General features: G+C 43.2%; 1 protein-coding gene across 4 annotated transcripts in view; it reads left to right on the top strand.

Annotated features, from left to right (window-relative positions):
* The window catches only part of usp42 (ubiquitin specific peptidase 42), a 101,803-nt gene that overhangs the window by 55,075 nt on the left and 22,207 nt on the right, over window positions 1-24,521 (top strand). For all 4 annotated transcript variants that reach the window (XM_078558855.1, XM_078558854.1, XM_078558856.1 and 1 more), the window contains 4 exons: window positions 22,409-22,520; window positions 23,796-23,936; window positions 24,121-24,221; window positions 24,316-24,457. In XM_078558855.1, the coding sequence (XP_078414981.1) occupies window positions 22,409-22,520; window positions 23,796-23,936; window positions 24,121-24,221; window positions 24,316-24,457 (496 nt within the window). The remainder of the gene's footprint in view (window positions 1-22,408; window positions 22,521-23,795; window positions 23,937-24,120; window positions 24,222-24,315; window positions 24,458-24,521) is intronic.

The raw sequence follows: 24,521 nt of genomic DNA, 5'->3' as shown, positions 1-24,521 counted from the left end.
ACTGATTGTGTAGAGTGCAGCATGCAAGCACTATGTGGCACTGGAAAGGGGGGACGCAGTGGAGGAAGAAAATCAGACAGATGAGCCCAGTAGTGAGTTTGAGGATGAGCATGCTTAGGAGAACGCTGAGGGCATAGACACTGACCTGGATAACCTCCAGGGAGGCAGGGACACCCAGGACACTTTGATCCAATGCTCCTTCAGCTAGCCCACCAAATAAGAACCACCACCACACGCCAGGGCTGCAGGCTCCATACTCGATCCCTGACAGGACCAGTTCCTAGGTCAACAACATACACTGTGCCATTGCAATAAAGTTTAAGGAGTCACACATCCATCATAACATCATGGCTTACCCTGTACCTACAGAACAAATGAAGCATCCAGAGGCCAATTGCAAAAAAAAATCTCATTTACTGCTGACTGACGAACATTACAGAAATTAACATTGACCAGTGTTTTACATCACACCATTAAAAAAGGAACAGAAAAATGGGGGAAACAAATATCACCCGTGATCAGGTCGTGTTTTGTTTAAGGTGCTTTAAGTTTTTGCTTGTGGGTGCTATGTCTAGGTGCTCCCCCCTCGCTGGCACCGGCATTGGAGAGAGCCTGCTCACTCTGCTGTCTTGATGTACCTTGGTGGGTGTCCTCTGGATGGAGCCTGTGCTGGCCCCGCCTGGGAGGGAGCGGCCAGTGCCATGGCTGCCATCTCCCCAGTCGCTCCAGCCTCATCAGAGGACACGGTCACTGGCAGAGGGGCGGAGGAACTGCTGCTGTCATTCGGAGCACCTTGAGAGGAGCCCTCAGAGATAACAGGTAGCTCATGCGCCAACATGAGGCCACTTTGGACCTCCCTGCTCACCCTTGATGGACAGGCACCTAGCTGGGATATTGGGTGTCCAATCCATCTCCCACACTGACCAGCTGAGGTCATTGCAGGTGTGAGGGCATGCGGTTCTGAGTGCATCTCCCCAGGAACCCCTGATGAGTCCCTGGAGGAGCCTCTCCATGAGAGTTACCACTCTCTCCGTGGAGGAGGAATTGCGCTCAGCCATGAGGGTCAACGCAATGCTTATGCTCCACAGGGACTCCTCCACAACAGACACTATGGCACACATTCCCTCATGTACTTCTTCTAGATCCTCCCGCACACCCTGCTGGACATTCAGCATCTGCTGCCTCATGGACAACTCCAGAGGCCCATCATAATCCATCAACTGAGCAGTGTCCTGGTCCCCAGTAATCCTCTGACTGCCGGCGCCCTGGGCAATCTCTACCTCCGCCTGCACCTCAAGCAATTGTGAAGTGCCCTCAACAATGTGCACTGAGATACTAGATGGCAATCTTATGCCCACCAAGGTGCTGGTATCTGTGCTGGTCCCTGCTTGACAGAAGGGGTGTGACACTGGTGTGTGCTCAGCATGGTGGTCCTCAAGTCAGGGGTGGGCCTTCAGGCTCCTCCGAACAAAGGGTTGCTGGTGAGCCTAAAAGTGAGAAGAAGGACATGTCATTAGTTTATCTCATTAGTCTGTCAGTGTGCATGCCTGGCACCCTAATGAGACAGAGATCTGCATCATGGTGCCTCGTCTTTCCATTATCGATGGGGATTCCAGGTTCGAGGCTTGCATCAATATAGAGACTACACTCTTACCTCCCTCTGGCACCCCAGCCTCACCATGGCCGCTTGACCAAGGTGCATGGCGCCTCTCCACCTCCAGGGCCTTCTGTTTGTATTGACTGAGGATTAGGAGGTGTGGGGAGTCCCCCCACCAGTCCGCGGCCTCTCAGCATTGTTATGGGATATTTTCTCCTGAAAGGATAGAGGAGCATTGATTAGTCCACCCCCTACCTGTCGCGCCATTGCAGCCTGGCCAATCCCACCTGAGGAACACCTCACAGGGCTCAGCCAATTCGTGACCCTGGAGCCGCAAGGCACTCAGTCCAAGCAGCCAGGGTTCACCCCCTTGGCCAGATCCTGCCTCATTGACATTTGCCACTCACACTGTAACACCTCGGAAGTCCACGGTGGTGGGGTGGGCAGCCCGTAACTGTTCTGCAAAGTGGCACATGCCAGCATGGTTGCTGACCCTTCCCAATCACAGGAGATCATTAAAGTGCTTCCGGCACTGCATCCATGTGTGCATCACCACTTCATGGCTGCTGACCCTGGATGCCACCACCTCCTAGGCCTTTTGGTGAGGTGGGGCGGCCTCTTCCCGTCCCTGGGGATAAGTGTTTCTCCCCTCGCTGCCGCCACCTCCAGGAGGGCAGCAAGGCACTCATCTGAGAAACACGGGGCCGACTGCCCTGCCGACCTGCCCTCCTGCCTGCCGTGTCCATCCGCTACGGTCTCCATTCACAGGACTTCCGCGTCCTTCAGTGGCAGCCTTCCAGAGACAGCTGAAGTTGCATTTGAATCAGCTGCCAGGTCATCATTGAATCCGGCGACCATTAAGCCCCTGCTCTCCTCCTTGCACTCATTCACAGGCCGTCTCTCTCACTGGGCAGGCCTTAATTGGCCCACCCATGTAAAATCACGGTGTGCTGCTAATCACAGACGGTGGTCAGCTTCCCGACCACCCCCACCTGACCCCGCCGAGCACCCCCACCAAGGGTAAAATTCTGCCCAATGTCTTGTAAAGGAATACAGAATTACATTAAAAGAACTCATGGCACTATTTCAAAGACGAGCAAGAGAATTATCCCACTTTCCCTGGCCAAAGATTTATCCTTCAATCAATATCACAAACAGATTATCTGGTTGTCATCTCGTTGCTGTTTGTGGGAGTTTGTTGTGCTATTATTAGCTGCCACGTCTCCTACCTGACAACATTGACTACACTTCAAAAGTACTCAAAATGGAACTACTTTTCCATACTCTTGAGTCAGATGCACTATGTGCATGTAGGCCGAACCCGATTAGCTGGAACATTGAGATAAAAGCAAAAAACTGCGGATGCTGGAAATCCAAAACAAAAATAAAAATACCTGGAAAAACTCAGGTCTGGCAGCATCTGCAGAGAGGAACACAGTTAATGTTTCGAGTCCATATGACTCTTCAACAGAACTAAGTAAAAATAGAAGAGAGGTGAAATATAAGCTGGTTTAAGGGGGGGGTGGGGACAGGTAGAGCTGGATAGAGGGCCAGTGATAGGTGGAGATAGCCAAAACATGTCATAGACAAAAGGACAAAGAGGTGTTGAAGGTGGTGATATTATCTAAGGAATGTGCTAATTAAGGGTAGAAAGCAGGACAAGCAAGGTACAGATAGCCCTAGTGGGGGTGGGGTGAAAGAATCGAAATAGGCTAAAAGGTAGAGATAAAACAATGGATGGAAATACATTTAAAAATAATGGAAATAGGTGGGAAAGAAAAATCTATATAAATTATTGAGAAAGGGGGGTTGGGGGTGGGGTGGGGGGCAGGTGGGGGGGGGGGGCAGGTGGGGTGGGGGAGGGTGGGGTGGGGTGGGGGGGAGGGTGGGGGTGGGGGGGGTGGGGGGGGGGGTGGGGTGGGGGGGGGGGGTGGGGTGGGGGGGGCGGGGGGGGAGGGTGGGGTGGGGTGGGGGGGGGTGTCGGAAAGGGAAGGGGGGGTGGATGGAGGAGAGAGTTCATGATCTAAAATTGTTGAACTCAATATTCAGTCCGGAAGGCTGTAAAGAGCCTAGTCGGAAGATGAGGTGCTGTTCCTCCAGTTTGCGTTGAGTTTCACTGGAACAATGCAGCAGGCCAAGGACGGACATGTGGGCATGAGAGCAGGGTGGAATGTTGAAATGGCAAGCGACAGGGAGGTCTGGGTCATGCTTGCGGACAGACCGAAGGTGTTCTGCAAAGCGGTCACCCTGTCTGCGTTTGGTCTCTCCAATGTAGAGGATACCACATTGGGAGCAACGAATGCAGTAGACTAAATTGAGGGAAGTGCAAGTGAAATGCTGCTTCACTTGAAAGGAGTGTTTGGGCTCTTGGACAGTGAGGAGAGGGGGAGTAAAGGGGCAGGTGTTGCACCTTCTGCGGTTGCATGGGAAGGTGCCGTAGGAGGGGGTTGAAGTGTAGGGGGTGATGGAGGAGTGGACCAGGGTGTCCCAGAGGGAACGATCCCTGCGGAATGCTGCCAGGGGGCGGTGAAGGGAAGATGTGTTTGGTGGTGGCATCATGCTGGAGTTGGCGGAAATGGCGGACTTTGAATGCGGAGGCTGGTGGGGTGATAAGTGAGGACAAGGGAGACCCTATCATGTTTCTGGGAGGGAGAGGAAGGTGTGAGGGCGGATGCGCGGGAGATGGGCCGGACATGGTTGAGGGCCCTGTCAACCACCGTGGGTGGAAAACCTCGGTTAAGGAAGAAGGAAGACATGTCAGAGGAACTGTTTTTGAAAGTGGCATCATCAGAACAGATGCGACGGAGGCGAAGGAACTGAGAGAATGGAATGGAGTCCTTACAGGAAGCAGGGTGTGAGGAGCTGTAGTTGAGGTAGCTGTGGGAGTCGGTAGGCTTGTAATGGATATTGGTGGACAGTCTATCACCAGAAATTGAAACAGAGAGGTCAAGGAAGGGAAGGGAAGTGTCAGAGATGGACCATGTGAAAATGATGGAGGGGTGGAAATTGGAAGCAAAATTAATAAATTTTTCCAGGTCCAGACGAGAGCATGAAGTAGCACCGAAGCAATCATCGATGTACCAGAGAAAGAGTTGTGTGAGGGGGCCGGAGTAGGACCGGAACAAGGAATGTTCCACATACCCCATAAAGAGACAGGCATAACTAGGGCCATGCGGGTACCCATAGCCACGCCTTTTATTTAGAGGACGTGAGAGGAGTTTAAGGAGAAATTATTCAGTGTGAGAACAAGTTCAGCCAGACGGAGGAGAGTAGTGGTGGATGGGGATTGTTCGGGCCTCTGTTCGAGGAAGAAGCGGAGAGCCATCAGATCATCCCAGTGGGGGATGGTCTATATTATATTTGGAACATTATATTTGGTAGCCCAATCATTTAATTATGGTATATGTTGAGTATAAATTTGCAATAATATCATAAATGCTTTAATATTTTGAATGTCTCAGTATACTATCATTTTGCCACAGGACTTCATTAGAGTACAAAATGCAGTGGATTTGGACCTGGTTGTCTCAGTCCACCCAAATGAGAGGTATATTTGTCCACCAAGCTTGACAGCATGTTTAAAAACGAGACCCAAAAACATTTTCATTGTGTATTTTGTTTTAAGGTGTAGTTTGTTTTGATATACTTTTGGGAAGATTAGGATTTAAACTGCAAATGGGGAAAAATCAAGGGGGGGTTAGGAGAACACCTCCAAATAGAAAATTACACACAGCACTCATAGCAAAATGGAGACCTGTTAAGTGCTATTATGTAGTAAAGGGAGAGGAAAGTAGATTAAACAAGTGAAAGGGAAGTAAGTATTTTGCCTCACTTTACTGCATGCACTACTCATGGGCCCCAAGCCAGGAGAGGAAGTGTTGCCCTCCCCAGGATTCTGTACAACTCAAGATCTGGAAGTGTATGGGAGCAACCTTCCATCTTTTGGGGAGATGCCTGGCTTGTGCTCAGTGCCTTCTAAGGTTGCCAGGGCTTGGACCAGTAATCTACTACAGGGGGAGTAGGAGCTTCAAAGTTGTCTCCTACTACCATGTAATTCAATGTAATGATGGTCCAACATGTTCTGTCACGATACACTAGGTCATAAAGTTTTTCTCACCCCCATCCTCCCGAAGTCCCTGACTTATATAAAACCTGCCAACTGCCAGGTACAGGATGTTAGTCAGAAAACAAAACAAGCAATAAATGTTCAGGGTAGTTTTTAAGAAATGAGAAGTGGTTAATTATATAATCAGGTTGTGAACTTCAGATGTTTATAACATACTCTCACTGTTTGTCACTGAGCCCTTCAATTGGATTACAGACTTGTAACGATTCTTGACTATCCAGTATGTATAATTGTCTGATTCCACAGGCACCTATTAGTTGCTGAGAGATGTGCAATTTTACAATTATCAGTAGTACCCATTAACCTATGTGTAGTTCTGAGCTTTCAAACATATGAAATAAGTTGCAGTTAGCACTTCAATTTCTATTAATGTGTGTTGCAATTTCCCTTTTTTAAAAAAAAATGGCTTCTAGGGTTGAGAACAACACCAAAGCATTTACTTGTCACAAGCAAGTCACTTGTTTGTTCAGTACATGATTGAAGTCTAGATTGTTTAACTGCTTAATTTTTGTAAAATTGACAAAAGAATAAAGTGCACTACTATTGCTTTAAAAAAGCTTTCAAATGTCAGCTCTGGTGGATTTTTATTGGACTACAAATATAATGTTCCAGCTAATGGGGTTCAGCCTACATGCATATAGTGCATTTGTCTGAGTATGGAAAAGTAGTTCTTTTCCACACTTTTGAGTACTTTTGAAATGTAGTCACTGTTGTCATGTAGGAGATGTGGCAGCTAATAATAGCACAATAAACTCCCACAAAGAGCAATGAGATGACGACCAGATAATCTGTTTGTGATGTTGATTGAGGGATAAATCTTTGGCCAGGGCACGTGGGATAATTTCCTGCTCTTCTTTGAAATAGTGCCATAAATTCTTTTAATTTCACCCAAGCAGGAAGATGGGGCCTCCAAAGGATGGCATCTGCAGCACTCCACAGTACTGCACTGGAATGTCGGCCTTAATTTTTGTGCTCAAACCCTGGAGTGGGACTTGAACCCAGAACCTTGTGACTCAGGCAAAAGTGCTACCAACAGAGCCACAGCTGACTCATGGAAAACAAATTGTGATTTAAAAAGCATTCATCTGTGTTGCAATCCTGTAGATTAAATCACCACCACCCTCTAATTTCTCTAAATTCTCTAATTTTGTTTTTCACAGTTTAAATCAGGATCAAACTGTGCTTTTTAAATTGTGAACACAAATATATTCTCATCCGTTTGGCTGTGTACCATGCCATCTAATTGTCCTTTTCCTTGTGAATCACAATGATCCTTTCTGAGGGCTATCTTACGCTTATTCATTTCCTCCTAGACAGGCCATGATATTAATTCATAAGATTACAGAATCACAACCTTTACAGTGCAGAAGGGGGCCATTCAGCCCATTGAGTCTGTACTGGCTCTCAAAGAGCATTCCACCTAGTCCCACTCCCCTGCCTTATCCCTGTAACCTTGCACATTCATTCTTTTCAGATGGCAATCCAATTCCCCTTTTGAATACCTCAATCGAACTTGCCTGCACCACCCTCTCAGGGAGTTCGCTCCAGACTAAAAATGTTTTCCTCCCCTCATTATTTCTCCCTGTGCCAATTATTTTGAATCTGTGCCCTCTAGTTCTTAATGCTGCCTTGAGTGGGAACTGTTTCTCACTATTTACCCTGTCAATACCCCTCAGGGTCTTGAATACCTCTCAATCAAGTCTCCTCTCAGCCTTCTTTTCTCTAAGGAAAACAGTTCCAACCTCTCCAATCTATCCTTATAGCTACAGTTCTTCATCCCTGGAATCATTCTTGTGAATCTCCTCTGTACTCTCTCGAGTGCCTTCACATCCTTCCTCGAGTATGGTGCCCAGAACTGGACGTAGTACTCCAGATGAGGCCTAACTGGTGTCTTATATAAGTTCAACATGACCTCCTTACTCTTGTACTCAATGCCCCTATTAATAAAACCTAAGATACTATATGCTTTATTAACTGCTCTCTCAACATGCCATGCCATTTTCAATGACTTATGTACATACACGCCAAGGTCCCTCTGTTCCTGTGCCACCTCTAGAGTTTCTCCCTTTATATTCTGTCTCCATATTCTTCCTGCTAAAATGAATCACCTCACACTTCTCTGCATCGAACTTCATTTGCTACTCGCCTGCCCAAATCACCAACATGTCTATGTCCTTTTGAAGCTAACAACTTTCCTCATCACAGTTGACAACGTTTCCAATCTTTGTATCATCTGCAAATTTTGAAATCATGCCTTGCACACCACAGCCTTGTCCTTATACCCCGTTTTGAACAAGGGTGTGAAGTCGCAGTTCTCCAGTCCTCTGGCACTACCCCTGTATCTAAGGAAGATTGGAAGATTATCACTAGTGCCTCTGCAATTTCCACTCTCACTTCCCTCACTACCCTTGGATGCATCTCATCCGGTCCTGGTACCTTATCTATTTAAAGTAAAGATAGCTTTTCTAACACCTCCTCCTCAAAGCAAAATTCTAGCTTATAGAATAAAAGGGAAAGTGGGCACTTGGATAAAACACTGGCTGAATGACAGTAGACAGAGTAATGATAAATAGTTGTTTTTCAGATCGGAGAAAGATTTGTAATGGAGTTCCCCCAGGGGTCAGTTGTAAATTCTTGTAGTGTACCAGTTACCTTCTCTCTCACCTTGGCCTGCGTAGCAGCATTTTTTTTGTAAAGATAGGTGCAAAGTACTTGTTTAATATCTCTGCTATTTCTCCTGCCCCCACATGCAAGTCCCATTTTTTAAAATCCCTAATCGGCCTTACTCCTCCTTTACCACCCTTTTATTATTTATATGCTAATAGAAGACCTTGGGAATCCCTTTTATGTTAACATACAAAATAGGAGCAGAAGTAAGCCATTCGGCCACTCAAGCCTGCTCCAGCATTCATTAAGATCGTGGCTGATCTGTTTGTGTTTGGAATGCCACATTCCCATCTACCCCTGATAACCTTTGATTTCCTTGCCTGACAAGAATCTATCTACCTCTGCCATAAAAATATTCAATGGTCCTTCCTTCTCCACCTTCTGAGGCAGTGTGTTTCAAAGTTTCACGACCATCTGAGAGAAAAAAATTCTCCTCATCTCTGTCTTAAAAGAGCAACCTATAATTTTAAAACAGTGCCCCATACTTCTGGGCTCACCTACAAGAGGAAACATCCTTTCCACATCCACCTTGTCAATACCGTTCAGGATCTTATATACTTAATCAAGTCACCCCTCACTCTTCTAAACTCCAGTGGAAAAGAGCCCAGTCTGTCTAATCTTTCCTTATGAGACAGCCCACTCATTCCACTTATCAATCTAGTAAACCTCCTCTGAACCGCATCCAATGCATTTACACCTACCCTTAAATAAGGAAACCAAAATTGCGCGCACTTTTCGAGATGTGGTCTCATTTACTGTGCATACTTACTTTTTGTGGCTCATGCAATAGAACACTTAGATCCCACTGCAGCTCGGAATCCTGCAGCCATTCTCAGCTTAAGTTATACTCTGCTTTTTTATTCTTCCTGCCAAAGTGAGCTTCACATTTTCTTACATTATACTCCATCTGCCATGTTTTAGCCCACTCACTCAACGTATCTATATCAGTTTGCAACTTCCTTATGTCCTCTTCACAACATACTTTCTTACCTATCTTTGTGTCATCTGCAAATTGAGCTACCATACCTTCGCTTCCCTCATCTAAATCATTGATATAATTTGCAAAAAGTTGAGACCCCAGCACAGACCCCTGCAGGACTCCACTCGTCACATTCTGCCTATCAGAAAAAGACCCATTTATGCATACTCTGTTTTCTGCCAGCCAGCCAATCTTCTATCCATGCTAATACGTTACCCCCTACACCATGAGCTTTCATTTTCTGCAATGACCTTTGATGTGGCACTTTATCAAATGCCTTCTGGAAATACAAGGACTCCACATCTGCAGGCTCCCCTTTATCCACAGCGCATGTTACTCCTTCAAAAATTGGTTAAACATGATTTTCCTTTCTCAAAACCATGTTGACTCTTCCCAATTACCTTGTTTCTCTAAGTGCCCAGCTCCTTAATGATCGATTCTGACACCTTCCACATGACAGACGTCAAGCTAACTAACCTACAGTTTCCTGTTTTCTGCCTCACTCCCTTCTTGAATAGTGGGCTTATATTTGCTACTATCCAGTCTGATGGAACCTTTCCAGAATCTAGGGATTTTTGGAAAATTAACACCAATGCATATTCTACCTCATTAGCCACCTCTTTTGAGACCTTAGGATGAAGTCCATCAGGACCCGGAAACTTGTCAGCCCACAGCTCCGTCAGTTCTGCGTCCCCAGTGATTGTAATTTCACCAAGTTCTCCTCTCCCTTCCACCTCCTGATTTAGAGCTATTAGTGAGATGTTTTTGTATCCTCTATAGTGAAGACAGAAGCAAAATATTTGTTCATTTCATCTGCCATTCCCTTAGTATCTACTATTAACTCCCCATTGTCACTCTCTGGAGAACCAACCTTACTCTTTTCCTTGCTCTCTGTTTTTACATTTCTAGCTAGCTTCCTCTCATACTCTAATTTCTTACACCCAATTAACCTTTTAGTCATTCTCTGCCGTTCTTTACATTCTGACCAGTCAACTGACCTGCCACTCATCTTTGCACAGTTATACGCTTTTACCTTAAGTTTGATGCTTTCCTTAGCTTCTTTAGTTAACCAAGGATGCTGGGCCCTCCCTTTAGAATTTCCTTTATAGTAGGAATATACTTATTCTGAATACTCTGAAATCTCCCCTTAAATGTCTGCCACTGCTTCTCTATTGATCTATCCCATAGCCTAGTATCCCAATTCACCAGCTGACTCAGCTTTCATACCCAATAATTGCCCTTATTTAGGTTTAAAATACTAGTCTTAAACCCACTGTTCTCCCTTTCAAACTGGATGTAAAATTCAATCATATTATGGTTGCTGCTCCTAGGGGTGCCTTCACTCTTGAGGTCATTAATTAATCCTGCCACATTACACAATACCAAGTCTAATATTAACCTGCTCTCTGGTTGGTTCCAGAACGTGCTACTCTAAGAATCTATCTTGAAAGCATTCTATGAACCCCTCACCCAGGCTACTACTGCCAATCTGATCTTTTCCAGTTTAATATGTAGATTAAAATCATCCATGATAATTGCCATCCCTTTATCACAAGGACCCAATATTTCTTCTCGTATACTTTGTCCTAAATTGTGGTTACTCTTAGAGGGCCTGTAGACCACTCCCATTAGTGACTGTTTTCCCCTACTATTCCTCATCTCCACCCAAACCGATTTTACATCTTGATCTCCTGAACCAAGGTCATCTCTAACTATTGCACAAATAGCATCCTTGATCTGTGCTACCCCTCCGCCTTTACCTAGCTTCCTATTCTTCTTGAATGTCATGCCTCTCAATATTCAAGGCCCAATCCTTGTCATCCTGCAGCCATGTCTCCGTAATGGCTCTCAGATCATATTTATTGACTTCAATGTACACTATCAATTCATTTAATTTGTTATGAATGCTATACGCATTCAGATACAGAGTCTTTAGTTTTGTCTTTTTGTTATTTTTGTAACATCTCAACTTGACTATTGGTGTATTCTTAGATTTTATCTCTGTGCCCCTTCCTGCTATTCTGTGACCCTCATTTGCCTTATTACTGTTATGGGCTCCTGTCTTTAATCTACCCCTTGATTTGTAACATCTACCCAAGCTTGATCCCTCATCGCCCCCCTGCCCCATCCCCCTCCACTCACCCCCTTGTTTAGTTTAAAGCCATCTACTTCCCCTAGTTATGCATTCACAAGAACACTTGTCCCAACACGGTTCAGGTATAGACCGCCCCAATGGTAGAGCTCCCACTTTCCTCCAGTACTGGTGCCAGCGCCCCACAAACCAGAACCCACTTCCCCCACACCAGCCTTTGAACCACGCATTCATCTCTCTAATCTTATTTGCCCTATGTCAATTTGCACATGGCTCAGGTAACAATCCAGAGATTATTACCTTTTGAGACTCTGCTTCTTAATTTGGTACCGAGCTTCCCATACTGATTTATACCGAACCTCCTTCCTTGTCCGGCCTGTGTCGTTGGTACCTACGTGGACCATGACAACTGGATCCTTCCTCTCCAGCCCTGAGCAGATGTCCTGAACCCTGGCACCAGGCAGGCAACACGGCCTTCTGGACTCTCGCTCTTTGCTGTAGAGAACAGTGTCAATCCCCCTTGCTATACTGTCCCCAACTATCACTACATTCCTGTTTGCTCCCCATGCTTGAATGGCTTCCTGGACCACGGCCAGTCTGCTCATCCACCTTGCAGACCTCACTTTTGTCCACACAGGTTGTGAGCACTTCAAACCTGTTTGATAACTGCAAAGTCTAAGGCTGCTCCACTACTGTCTGCTCAGTCCAATTACCTGTCTCACTCAGAATTACATCCTACTGACCAAACAGGTGACCCTATTCTAAGAAGCGTGACCATCTTCTGGAACAAAGTAGCCAGGTATTTCTCCCCCTCCCTTATGCAAAGTTTGCAATTTGGCTTTGAGATTAATAATCCTGATCCAGAATTCCTCGAGTTGCTTGCACTTTCTGCAGATGTGTTTGTCCTGGAATGCCTTGCATTCCAAAAGCACCCACAGTCCACAGCTGCAACATAACACCTGTCCTGCCATTGTTACTTATGCTATTTAGTTAAATTAATTTAATTACTCACTTAATTAACTTAGAATAATTCATATAAATACCACACCTCTTTCCTCCATGCATCAAATTCCCATATGAACCTAATTTGCAAGTGACTCATTCTCTGTCTCACTCCAACGTAGTCGCCTCTCTCCTCGCGTGCCCCTTACTGTGTTGGCTGACCATCTCTTTTCATACCCTTTCCTTGCTTTTCTTAGTTTTTTCACTTCCCCTCTAGGATTTCTGTATTCAGCCTGATTCTCAATTGTGTTTTCTACCTGACATCTGTCACACATGCACTTCTTTCTTTTCATCTTAACCTCTATCTCTCTCATCATCCAAGGTATTCTGGATTTATTTGTCCTACCTTTCCCCTTCAAGGGAGTATACCTTGACATTGCCTGCAATACTGTTTCTTTGAAGGTGGCCCAATGTTCAGCCACCATCTTTTCTGCCAACATTTGATCCCAACTCACTCGACTCAGATGCATTCTCACCCCATCAAAGTTGGCTTTCCCCAATTAATTATCCCTGCTCTGGATTGTTCCCTGTCCTTTTCCATGGCCAACCTAAACCTTATGATATAATGGTCACTGTTTCCTAAATGCTCTCCCATTGATATTTGATCAACTTGGGCCAACTCACTTCCCAGAACCAGATCCAACAATGCCTGCCCCCTCATTGGACTGGAAACATAACTGCTGCTGAAAATTATCTTGAATGCATTCCAGGAACTCTCACCTCTCTTTTCCCTTGCATCCCAGTCTATGTTTGGATAATTGAAGTCCCCCATTATGATCACCCTATAATTCTTGCACCTCTTTGTAATTTCTTTACAAATTTGTTTCCCTGCATCCCTTCCATTAGTCGGTGGTCTGTATACTACACTAATCAATGTTATTGCACCACCTTCATTCCTTACCTCTAGCCAGAGAGATTCCATTCTTGATCCATCTGGAACATCCTCTCTCCAGGACTGTAATGCCACTCCCCACCCCACCCCCTTTTCTTCCTTTCCCGTCTCTCCTAAACACCTTGTACCCAGGAATATTTAACACCCAGCCCTGCCCTTCGTTGAGCCAGTTCTCTGTTGTAGCAATAATGTCGTAATTCCATTTGTCAACCTGTGCCTGTAGTTCACCAGTCTTACTAACCACACTCCGATTATTCACATACATGCACATTAACCCTGATTTAGGCATTTTTACTTTTCCCCCTTACTCTGACCCCATTGAATGACTTACTATTACCTATTCAAATTCTATCAAACTCTCCAAGTATTCTATTTACCTTGATGTTACTCTCATATATCCTCCTTATCAGTTAATGTTTCTCTACTTCCCACTGCCAGTCCCTCTCCTCTCCACTCTGAATTTCCCCTCAGGTTCCCACCCCCCTGCCAATCTAGTTTAAACCCTCCCCAACAGCACTAGCAAACACCCCATGAGGACATTAGCCCCAGTCTTGTTAAGGTGTGACTAGTCCATCTTGTACAGTTCCCAGCTGCCCCAGAGCTGGTCCCAATGCCTCAGAAATCGAAAGCCCTCCCTCCTACTCCCTTTCTCCAGCGATGTGTTAAACTGCTCAATCTTCCTATTCTTATGCTCATTGGCACATGACACTGGATTAATCTTGAGATTCCTGTCTTGAGGTCCTGCGTTTTAATCCCTTCCTAACTCCCTAAAATCTGCTTTCAAGCCCTCATCCTTTTCCTACCTACGTCATTGCTCTTAATGTGGACCACGTCCTCTAGCTGTTCACCCTCCCCCAAAAAGAATGTCCAGGCGCTCTGTGACACCCTTGATCCTGGGACCAGGGAGGCAACATACCTCACATCTACGGCCACAGAAACGCCTGTCTGCTCGCCTAACTATGGAATCCCCTACCACCATAGCTCTTTCACTCCTCCTCCTCCCCTCCTGTGCAGCTGAGCCACCCATGGTGCCATGAACTTGTCTCTTGCTACAGTCCTCTGCGGAACCATCTTATTCACCAGTATCCAAAATGGAAAAACAGTTAGAGAGCAAGAGAGCCTCGAGATTCCTGCACTGCCTGCCTGTAAATTAGATACTCTGGCGGACACCCATTCCTTCTCTGTGTCTATACTTAATGGCTGCAGTGTGACCACTTCTCTAAGTGTGCCACCTATGTAATCCTCAGCCTTGCAGATGCATAACAATGACTCTAGCCACCACTTGAGTTCCGCAACCTGGAGCTCTAGCTTCTGCAGCTGGTGACACTACTTGCAGATGTAGTCATAGAGGGCACTTTGTGCCTGCGCGACTTCCCACATTCTGCAGGGTGCACATTCCACATGGCCGAGCTGCACAGACATACCTTAAGCTTTATATAAAGTGTTTACTACTGTATGGTATAATATAATAACTCACCTGTCACTCACCAATTGTCTCCTCTGTGCCAAGTCCGGAAAGGCCAATACTTACCAACCAATCAACTTAAGTGACTCCTGTGATGTCATTTTTAGATTTTTTATCTCACGCTGTTTTCAATCTCCCGACTGCCCCTCCACTTGCACTGTTTTCAGATTCCTGACTGCCTCTCCACGCGTGTTGTTTTCAGATTCCCAAATGCCCCTCCACTCCACGTTGTTTTCAATCTCACCCAAAGGATCAATAATTCAATTTAAGCAGCATACGTTACTGGGTTGATTCATTAATGTTATTAGCTGAATTTTATCCTTTACTGGTGTGTAGCCTTTTGGCAAACAATGAGGCAATGGAAAGGAATACAGCCTTGGCTATTGCAAAATATTCTAGCCCAAAAACTATTTCACAGCTTTTTCTTAGAACCCTGCTGCTTCTAAGGGCTTCCTTTCCATCGCAGATATACGAGCAGTTAAAGCATTTAAGTCGTTTATTTCCCCTCAATAACTTGCCATTGGATTAAATAGACCATTCACAGGTTCTTGTGTTAGGTCAAATCTGATGTAGTTTAGAATTATATCGATGTATAAAATTAATGGATGAACCCTTGTTCTTAAATCCTTAAAAGCAGCTGTTAATTAGATTCATCCACATTGCTACTTTTGATTTAATCACTGGTGTTGTGTTTACAAACAGTGTAGCCAACTATGTAATCTTTAAGTGCCATTCATATGTGCTCTTCAGATCTACATTATCAAGACTAACAAAGTTTGTCCTTTATTGCCACTGCAAATTACTTGATGCTGGAGGCATAATTACTGATTGTCACATTGATATGACTAACGCATAAATTTCAAATGCAGTGTAACAAGAGTTGCACATTCACTGTGCCAGCAGTCTCTAACTGTGCCTCCTGGGATCTGTAGCTTACATGAGGGTCAGATGAGTGACTAATTATAACTCCCAGAGTCCTTGCTATTAAATTCAGCGTGGTTTCACTTACCTAAGCTGTGTATATGTCCAGGCTGTTCAATTATGGTTAGCCCAGCCAGACATGCTGACTCATGAGGTGTAAATAAGAGCATAGATACAGGCGTCGACCATTCAGCCCCTCAAGCCTAATTACATCATAACTAATTTTATTTTAACTCCATCCACCCGTTGTAGGCTTCTATCTGATTACTTGTGCCTTACCCAAGTGACTTCATACAAAGGTTAGATGACGATAGTGTCTAGCCTATTCAAAGAAAAGAGAGCCAAACAGGTACTTGGCTTATGCAGCATGATCACAAAACACCCCAAAGCACTTTGCAGCCAACAAAGTAGATACTGTTACAATGTAGGAAACGACTGCCAATTTACACACAGCAAAATGCCACAAACAGCAATGTGATAATGACCAGATAATCAGTTTTTGTGATTTTGATTGAGGGATAAATGTTGGCCAGGACACCGGGGATAAGTCCCCTACTCTTCTTTGATATAGTGCTATGGGGTCTTTTATGTCCACCTGATGGGGCAGACGAGGCCTCGGTTTAACATCTCATCCGAAAGACAGCATCTTCAACAGTCCAACACACTCAGTACTGCAATGGAGTGTCAGCCTTGATTTTTGTGCTCAGGTTTTGGAGTGGGACTTGAACCCACAACTTGTGACTCCAAGGCGAGAGTGCTACCAACTGGGCCACAAGTGACACTGCAAACACATTCAAATGTGGGTAGACATCACAGCTGACCCCTAAACCAGCCCTCAGCCAACATCTGCATAGAATCACTTCCCAGGAGGAAATAAAATGAATAGCAAGTACGCTGGAAATTGAAATTAGTTACCCATGTATACAGTGTAGGAGCAGAAATGGACTTGTCCTTTCTCCCTCCCCCTTTTCTACACTAATGGTGTTAAAATGCTTCTGTCGCTACCCTAACTGAGATCAACTCAGCACAAAACCAGGAATGAAACCTAGAAACTTCCTAATTTGTGTGGCACAGTTTACATTGGCTATTTCATTTGCACACTGAGCTATTCTGTCAATGAAACTTGATGTTACTGCATCACAGTTAAATTGGAATCACTAACACTTGTTTGTGTTTATGATTTATATAACCTGCTTCCTTATAGTGTCGTATAATTTACATGAGAAACGATCATCTTTCTTGTGATTTATTAGCTTCTGTGCTGGCTAGCAGTATCGCCAGGGATGGTATAATCTTTTTTTAAAAAAGAAATGTAACTATATAGCCTTAAGTGTTCTACAAGGAAGGAACTTATTTCTATGTGGACATTGAAATACATATCTTATATATAGTATGAAATGGTACCAACCATTTTGCAGTTATCTCAGTTAAGTATTTCCTTCCAGAGCCAAGAAGCCACTCATTCTAGGAAACAGATTGGCCTCTTAACTGGCATCAGTCCAAGGCTATTTAGATTTTGCATTTTGGCTATTGAATTAATTGCTAAGTACAAAGTTGAGTTTAGCATGAGTCTTAGATGCCCGTGTTTTTTGTTCAGATTTTATTAAGCTCAGTGTGAGAAGTTGCACAAGCAGAGCACAATCATCTGTATGCATGTGCTCTTCAAATGTGGATATCCTTCAGCTAATATAGCAAGCACCTGTTTGGGTATTGTACCGCTCAAGCTAAACTTTTCTTCACATGTTCATGAGTTAACATTAAATAGACACTTGTCCTCCCCTATTGGTTTCCTTTTGCCACATAACTTCATATGGTGCTGCTTCTTCAGTAATCCTCCTTCATGGATTTCATCATGAACAGTTTCCTGTCTTTGTACTGTAATTAGGCTAATTCTCTCCAACTTTCTACCTCCCATGTTCAACATTCCTCACTTTTGTTACTTTGAATGTTGATAATTAACAATTAAATCTCCTTTCCTTTCATCTGTCCCACCATCTTTGGTTATTCTTATTGTACTGTCTTGGCTATCCAATCCCCATTTCTCAAAGCTTTTATTTCACAAATACTCTGCACAGCAGGCGCATCATGATCAATACAATAGCTAATACTATCAGTTGGGTAAACGTTAGTCCCATCTAAGCTTAGGGATATAATTCTACTCTTGCTTCCCACTATTCATGGTTATCTAATTCCTGAATTTTTTGCTCTGTTTTACTATCTTGTAGCATGTTTACAAATTTTTTTCAGGTTCTTGTTCTCTGAATTAGGGATTTCAGACTGGGAATAGAGTGGGTATATAAGGTCTGATATGTGGAATTGCTTGGATCACCTCAATCTCCAGGGGCAATTTCGCTTGGCGGCGTGATACATTATAATAGTGCACTGACAGCAATGTCTTATCATTGATTTGGATCTCCTTCAGTTGAGGGACATGCGGAATTGTTGTTTGACATGGGGCATTTTGTCAATGCAGTAGTTGCAAAGGTGTCTGTCGTGGTGTCACAATGTAATTCCCTTAATTCTATAGGCTGTATTTGGACCATTTCTCCTCCAAGTCTTAAATTAGGTGATTTTTTAAAAATTCTTTCACAGGATGTGGGTGTCGCTGGCTAGGCCAGCTTTTGTTGCCCATCCCTAATTGTCCTTGAGAAGGTTTTGGGGACCTGCCTTCTTGAACAGCTGCAGTCCATGTGGTGTAGGTGCAATCGGTCCTGTTAGGGAGTTCCAGGATTTTGACCCAGCAACAGTGAAGGAACGCGAAAGTGTTTCAGTCAGAATGGTGTATGGTTTGGACGAATGATGTTCCTGTACATCTGCTGCCATTGTCCTTCTAGGTGGTAGAGGTTGCGGGTTTGTACGGTACTGTCGAAGGAACCTTGTTGAGTTGCTGAGGTGCATCTTGTAGATGGTACACATGGTTGCCACTGTGCATTGGTGGTGGAGGGAGTGAATGTTTAAGGTGGTTGATGAGGTGCCGATCAAGTGGGTTGATTTGTTTTGGATGGTATTGAACTCCTTGAGTATAGCTGGAGCTGCACTCACTCAGTCAAGTCACACTCCTGACTTGTGTTTTGTGGACAGGCTTTGGGGAGTAAGGAGGTGAGTTATTTGCTACAGAATTCCCAACCCCATCACCTCTTCTAAACACAGTATTTGTATGGCTGGTCCAGTTCACCAGGATGTTGACAGTGGGGGATTCAGCGATGGTAAGCTACTTTAATTGCACTTCAAAGGTAAAGGAGGAGAATATTGTTATTTTCCATTTTTGTTGCAAAAGCTGCCTACGAACTGCATGTGTTGCCACTAGTAAAATTTTGTTCTGGTTGGCCTTGTTGTTTGCCTGATTTATTTTATGTTGAGTATCTCAAACCCTTCCAGGGTTTTTAACTACTCAGCGAACAACATTCTGTTCTCTTGCACCCTCAGGTTGTCAGCCACTTGATTCATTTTTGCTAATAATATTTTTAATTGTCTCTTCATTACCTTATCGTGCAGTCACATGCTTTCTATATTTATTCTGTTTACCACTGCTGGCCCTGCTGTTGCTCCTATTCCTAGCCATTCTGTCAAAGCTTGTTTCCTTTTCTATTTAGACTCTTCAGTCTCATCTTTCACAGCCCTTGGCTCCTGTTTCCAGTTTTGCATTAGTAATTCTTTTACCAATTCTAATATTTTGTCTATTGTGTGTGAATAACTTCCTTCACGTAATTCTGTCAACATATTCAAGCCCATATTTAACTGGTACAATCTCAATGTTACTATATTTATATAGTACAATTCCTGATTGTATTAGCCCCAGTCTGTTTACACTAGTTATTTAGTGGGCGGGGCAGATGGATTTCTTTTTTTCTAGTCCCTTGCTGGAAAAGGGCAGGGAGTGGGATCAACTGAGTTGCTCTTGCAGAGAGCTGGCCTCCTCCTGTGCTGTAGCCATTCTGTGATTTTATTGAATGCTCTTCTCGCTTCAGCAAAGATCCTTCGTCATCACAACATGATTCTCTTTTTTTCCTTCCATGTGTGTCTCCATATTCGTGGCCATCATTTGCCTGTGATGCAAGACCAAATGTGACATCCATTCTTTATTCAGAATCTGCACACTTTTTATAGAATTTACAATGATCCCCATGTCACTGTTTGTATTGGATTTTCTTACCCCATTTTTTTTGAACAGTCAATTTCAGATTGTTTTTTTTTTCCCAATTTATCCATGATTTTATACAGACCTTCCCAGTTGTCAGCTCACCTAACAAAAGACGATAATCCCTCCTTTGTTTTTGTAGCTAACAGCAAATCATCTATTGCAGCAGGCTTTCTAGTTTAGCCTGCCTTTCCACTCAAAAGCTGAAGTGCCCGAAGCTCTGAATGTGAGAGACCAACTTATTTAACAAAACTAGTACAGTGAGCAGTTAGCTCCAGCAATTTGGCTATAGAAGTGAATTACCTCTTGCTTATGAAACTATAGTGGGTGGAGGTGGAGTTAATAACACTAACGGTTATCTGAAACTCATTTTTACTTTTGAAATTAATCAACACCACGCATTTATAATATAATGTATAAAACTAATTTCCCATTTTTTCCCATAACACTCGTATTCCTGGCGCACAATCAACCTTCAATTGAAAAGAACATTCAACAACTATTTGCACATTCATGCATTTTAGAAGTGACCTATGGGTCATGAACTCTGAAAATGTCAAATTTTTTCTGATAATCCCAAATTGCAAGCCCAGGGTCTATTTAATAACTTGCATTACTGAGGTGCAAATCCATGTAAAAACAGTTCCATAATTTAATCACTTTAATAAATTACTCCAAATCATTTCAAAACAGAAAACAGCAGTTTCTGCTGAACAAGTTATCAATTGACAATATTACTATTAACTTTCAGAATCATGTAGGTAGCAGCGAACATTCACACGTTCTCGCTCATACTTTCAGAGACTGAACATAGAATCGAGCAGCATCTTTCTTCATAATTAAAAACAAGCAATGCTAATAGCACAATTCCTGTTCTATAGAATTTTTAACTTACATTGTGCGCTTTTAGCATCTTTCTCTTTTCCTTAACTCTTTTGTAATACCTTAAGTGTTCTATGCGGGGAACTCTCTCACAACATTTATATGCTGTGGAAGACCTGCTATTAACTCTGCATTCTTCTGTACAACCCCTTAAAATTCTCAGAGGCAATAGCAGCCATCGACTACATCTGATTTACCTCACTCCTATAGGCTTTTGTGTTCCAGACTGCCTCATCTATCTGTTTGAGTAAAGCTCCCCGACCTCTGTTTTTCTCTTAAGGACAAATGCGATTGATCCCATAGACCTTCTCCGTTTTCTTCAGTAAAAGTTTCTCGACACCAGTTGTGTTGGTCATGCAGACCTTCTCTACTTCTGGCCATGCAAGTCCTCTTGATACCTTTTCCCTGGGATCTGGCTCCCATGTGGAGGTGATCAGACTCCCATTCTATGTTTTACCTGTTACACCAACTCTCCCTACCCTAGGTGACTATAAGAATTGTGGACTGGGCAGCTAGCCTAGTAGTTCGTCTGCCACTAGCAAGTCATGATGCTACATAACTTTCTACTTGTTGGTCATCTTTATACTATTTAATTGCTGCTACTCACATGTTTGTGTTCATTACCCTGTATCTTGCTGCATTGTTGTCAACTGTGGAAAAAGTCTGTTACTTGTCCCGGGGCTCATCTATTTCGAGTGGTTCAGGTTTCACTTGAGTCCAGTGACAACCGTCCCCAGTTTTCAAAAAGCCGCAAGCTCAGGGCGGGGCTCACTCACCAAAGTTGAAACACGGAGGGTAAAAAGAGGGTTCAAGAGAGCTAGTGTAATTGTGGTACTTCGGAAATTGTTTGTGATGAAAGGCAAGTGCAACCATGAAGGAAAATTACTGAAGGGGAAGCACCATATGTGGTCATGTGACAGAAGGGAGCCAGCAGGAGAGAGCAAGGGTTTTGGGTGAAACTCAGTAATGTGCAACTGGACTGTGATGTTTAGTTTAAGGTAGTACAATATCCAAAGAGGTGCCTGGTGTAATAACTGAAGGGTACCCGAACCTGAAAATTGGGTTTCTACAGTTGATTGTATTCTGCTTGTTTAACGTCTGTTCACACCAAGCCTAATAAAGGCAAAATGAGAGAACTCTGGCATCTAGGACCTATTTCAGAATCTTCAATCACTCAACTGGACTCTAGCTGATGCACTTTCCAAGGCTGGCTTCCATCCTTTGTTAGCAATGCCAATACCAGTACCAAAGGGATGATCTTTTCCTCACCTGCATTCTGTGATTTTAACTTCATAATTAACAAATATTCAACATTAGAGAGCCAGGTATATGGTTTGAAATTACATGTTGCAGAACACCTACAAAGTATTTAATTATACATCAATACCCCTTCTTGAACAAGTTATCCTGCAAACCATCAGTGACAGAAGCAGTGAATATTGTACCTTCATCTTTTAATAAAACATTCAAATTCCACCCTACATTTCAATATGTTTAACTTAGTTTATTTGTTGTTTTATTATACAAATATCCATTTTTAAAGAAGACCAGAGTCACTCCCATCACAACTTTTAAATTTATTGCATAGTTATGAAGCAGATTGCTAGTTGATTTCTGACACTTAAATTTCTTCCACGATGGAACCAGGTGTAAGAAAATGGTGCCTGCTTCAAAGAGATTCACCATCCATCGAGCTTCAAATGTGCTGACACTCTCTCTGAAGCGCTTTGCAAACTTCACGGGTGGAAAGATTACAAAGGTATTTTGTAGTTTTTGAAGTTCTACTTGCCCTAAATTTCATTAAGCAAGAAGTTCTATGGGGTTGGGGGTGAGAGATTGCCTACCTTGTAAGAGCATGTTAAACATTTCATCAAGTGAATTACCTTTCACAAACTCTAGCTTCTTTATACAGTTCTGACTATTTCCTCCTTAATTACCCTAACTTTTGCCTTGTATACTTTCTAGTCAGCTTTTCAGGCTCAAAAACTGGGTTGCAAGTTGGAGGTTTCTGGTGTGGCTGCTTCTGTAAAGTACAGTTTTCCCATTTGGTTTCCCCCATTTGAATTTATCATGTATATTCTTTGTCAAAGCTAAGGTCCATTTCTAGCATCTAGCCGGGGAAGAACAATAGTATTCATTCATTCACGTGTGCTTTGCCTGGAGACAGGTCTTGGTTCATTGTCTGCTGATGCTTCAATCCTGAGCTGTTTTCTTGGCAGTTTTTGTCAGCGGTGGTTTGCCATTGCCTTCCAATCTCAGGAGCCAGGGTGAGGAGGCAGGTCCTAAGTCTACCTCGGCTGGACTGGGAATAGAACCCACACTGTTGGAGTTATTTTGAACAACATGCTAATCATCTAGCTAACTGGTCCCAAAAATGGTATACCCCATGTTAAAATCCTGTTCCCACTCAAATTCTTTGATCTGATGTGGAGTGAGGTTGGTTAAATGTGTGGTGTTCATGTTGTTGGTTTGACTTAATTTCGAATGGAATGTCTCAAAGACTGACTGTGCCCCCAAGAATAACCCTTTAGTGGAAGGACCTGTGAGCCATTCTGTTCCCTAAGCAGTGCAACAAAGTCTACGTATTTTTCTTGAAGGAGTAAGATACAAATTCTGTTCATTTCTTGCAAACTACTGAGGCAAAATAGTCAGGATAATGTGAAGAGAAGACATTATGATTCAAAGCAGTTTTCTGATGAGGAATTTTCATTGTGTTGATTGCAAAAATATGAACATTTAAATAAAGACTTTCATTTATATAGTGCCATTCACATCCTCAGGACATCTTTAAATTGCTTAACAACCGATGAACTACTTTCGCAGTGTAGTCATTGCTATGATGTGGAAATACCCTTTATGGAAAAATACCATTCTTCTCATTAAGATAGCTCCTTTTAACAAACCACATGTAATTTGCTATCTTAGAATTTCCATAATTTATTTCATCTTCTGAGAGGTGAATAATCAGTGAAGAATCCAAGGAAAAAAATATGACATTTAATAAGTGATCAATAATTTAAGTCTTTCTTTTTAGGAAGTGAGGTACTCTGAGTACCTGGATGTTCGGCCCTATATGTCGCAGTCAAATGGAGAGCCAGTTGTGTATGTGCTTTATGCAGTATTGGTACATTCAGGATTCAGTTGCCATGCTGGACATTACTACTGTTATATCAAGGTAATTGTTCACAATGATCAAACATCAAGAAAGGTATTTGCATTTGCTTGCAGACTTTGGATTCATGCAGTAATTTGCTTGTATATTTTCTAAATATAATTTTATGATGGAAAGTTACCAGCTTTCACAAACCTACGTATGTTAGCAATTATATTTGAAATTAAAAATTCAAATTTATTCCCAGGCCAGTAATGGACAGTGGTACCAGATGAATGATTCTGTTGTATCTTCGAGTGACATCAGATCAGTGTTAAACCAGCAAGCCTATGTGCTCTTTTACATCAGGTATTTAAACATAATATTTTTTTAAAATTGAAATTTCACTATTCTCAGAATTTTACCTATTCTTTTACTAAAATAATGATTCATAATTTTTCAGATCCCATGACACAAAAAATAGCTCAGAACATTCTAATCACCCAGGCCAGTCATCTCCAAGGCCACCTGTCAATCAACGATTGGCGACCAACCAAACCATGTCTGGTTTTATTGGACCACAGCTCCCTCCACACAGGACCAAGGTAGGAACAATAAAAAGATCAGTTGGCTTGGGTCAGTAAGTTAACAGTTTGTTTCTGATGTGGT

This window comes from Cetorhinus maximus, chromosome 15, assembly GCF_964194155.1.
Source record: "Cetorhinus maximus chromosome 15, sCetMax3.hap1.1, whole genome shotgun sequence".
Lineage (NCBI taxonomy): Eukaryota > Metazoa > Chordata > Chondrichthyes > Lamniformes > Cetorhinidae > Cetorhinus > Cetorhinus maximus.
This window is presented reverse-complemented; position numbering and strand designations above follow the sequence as displayed.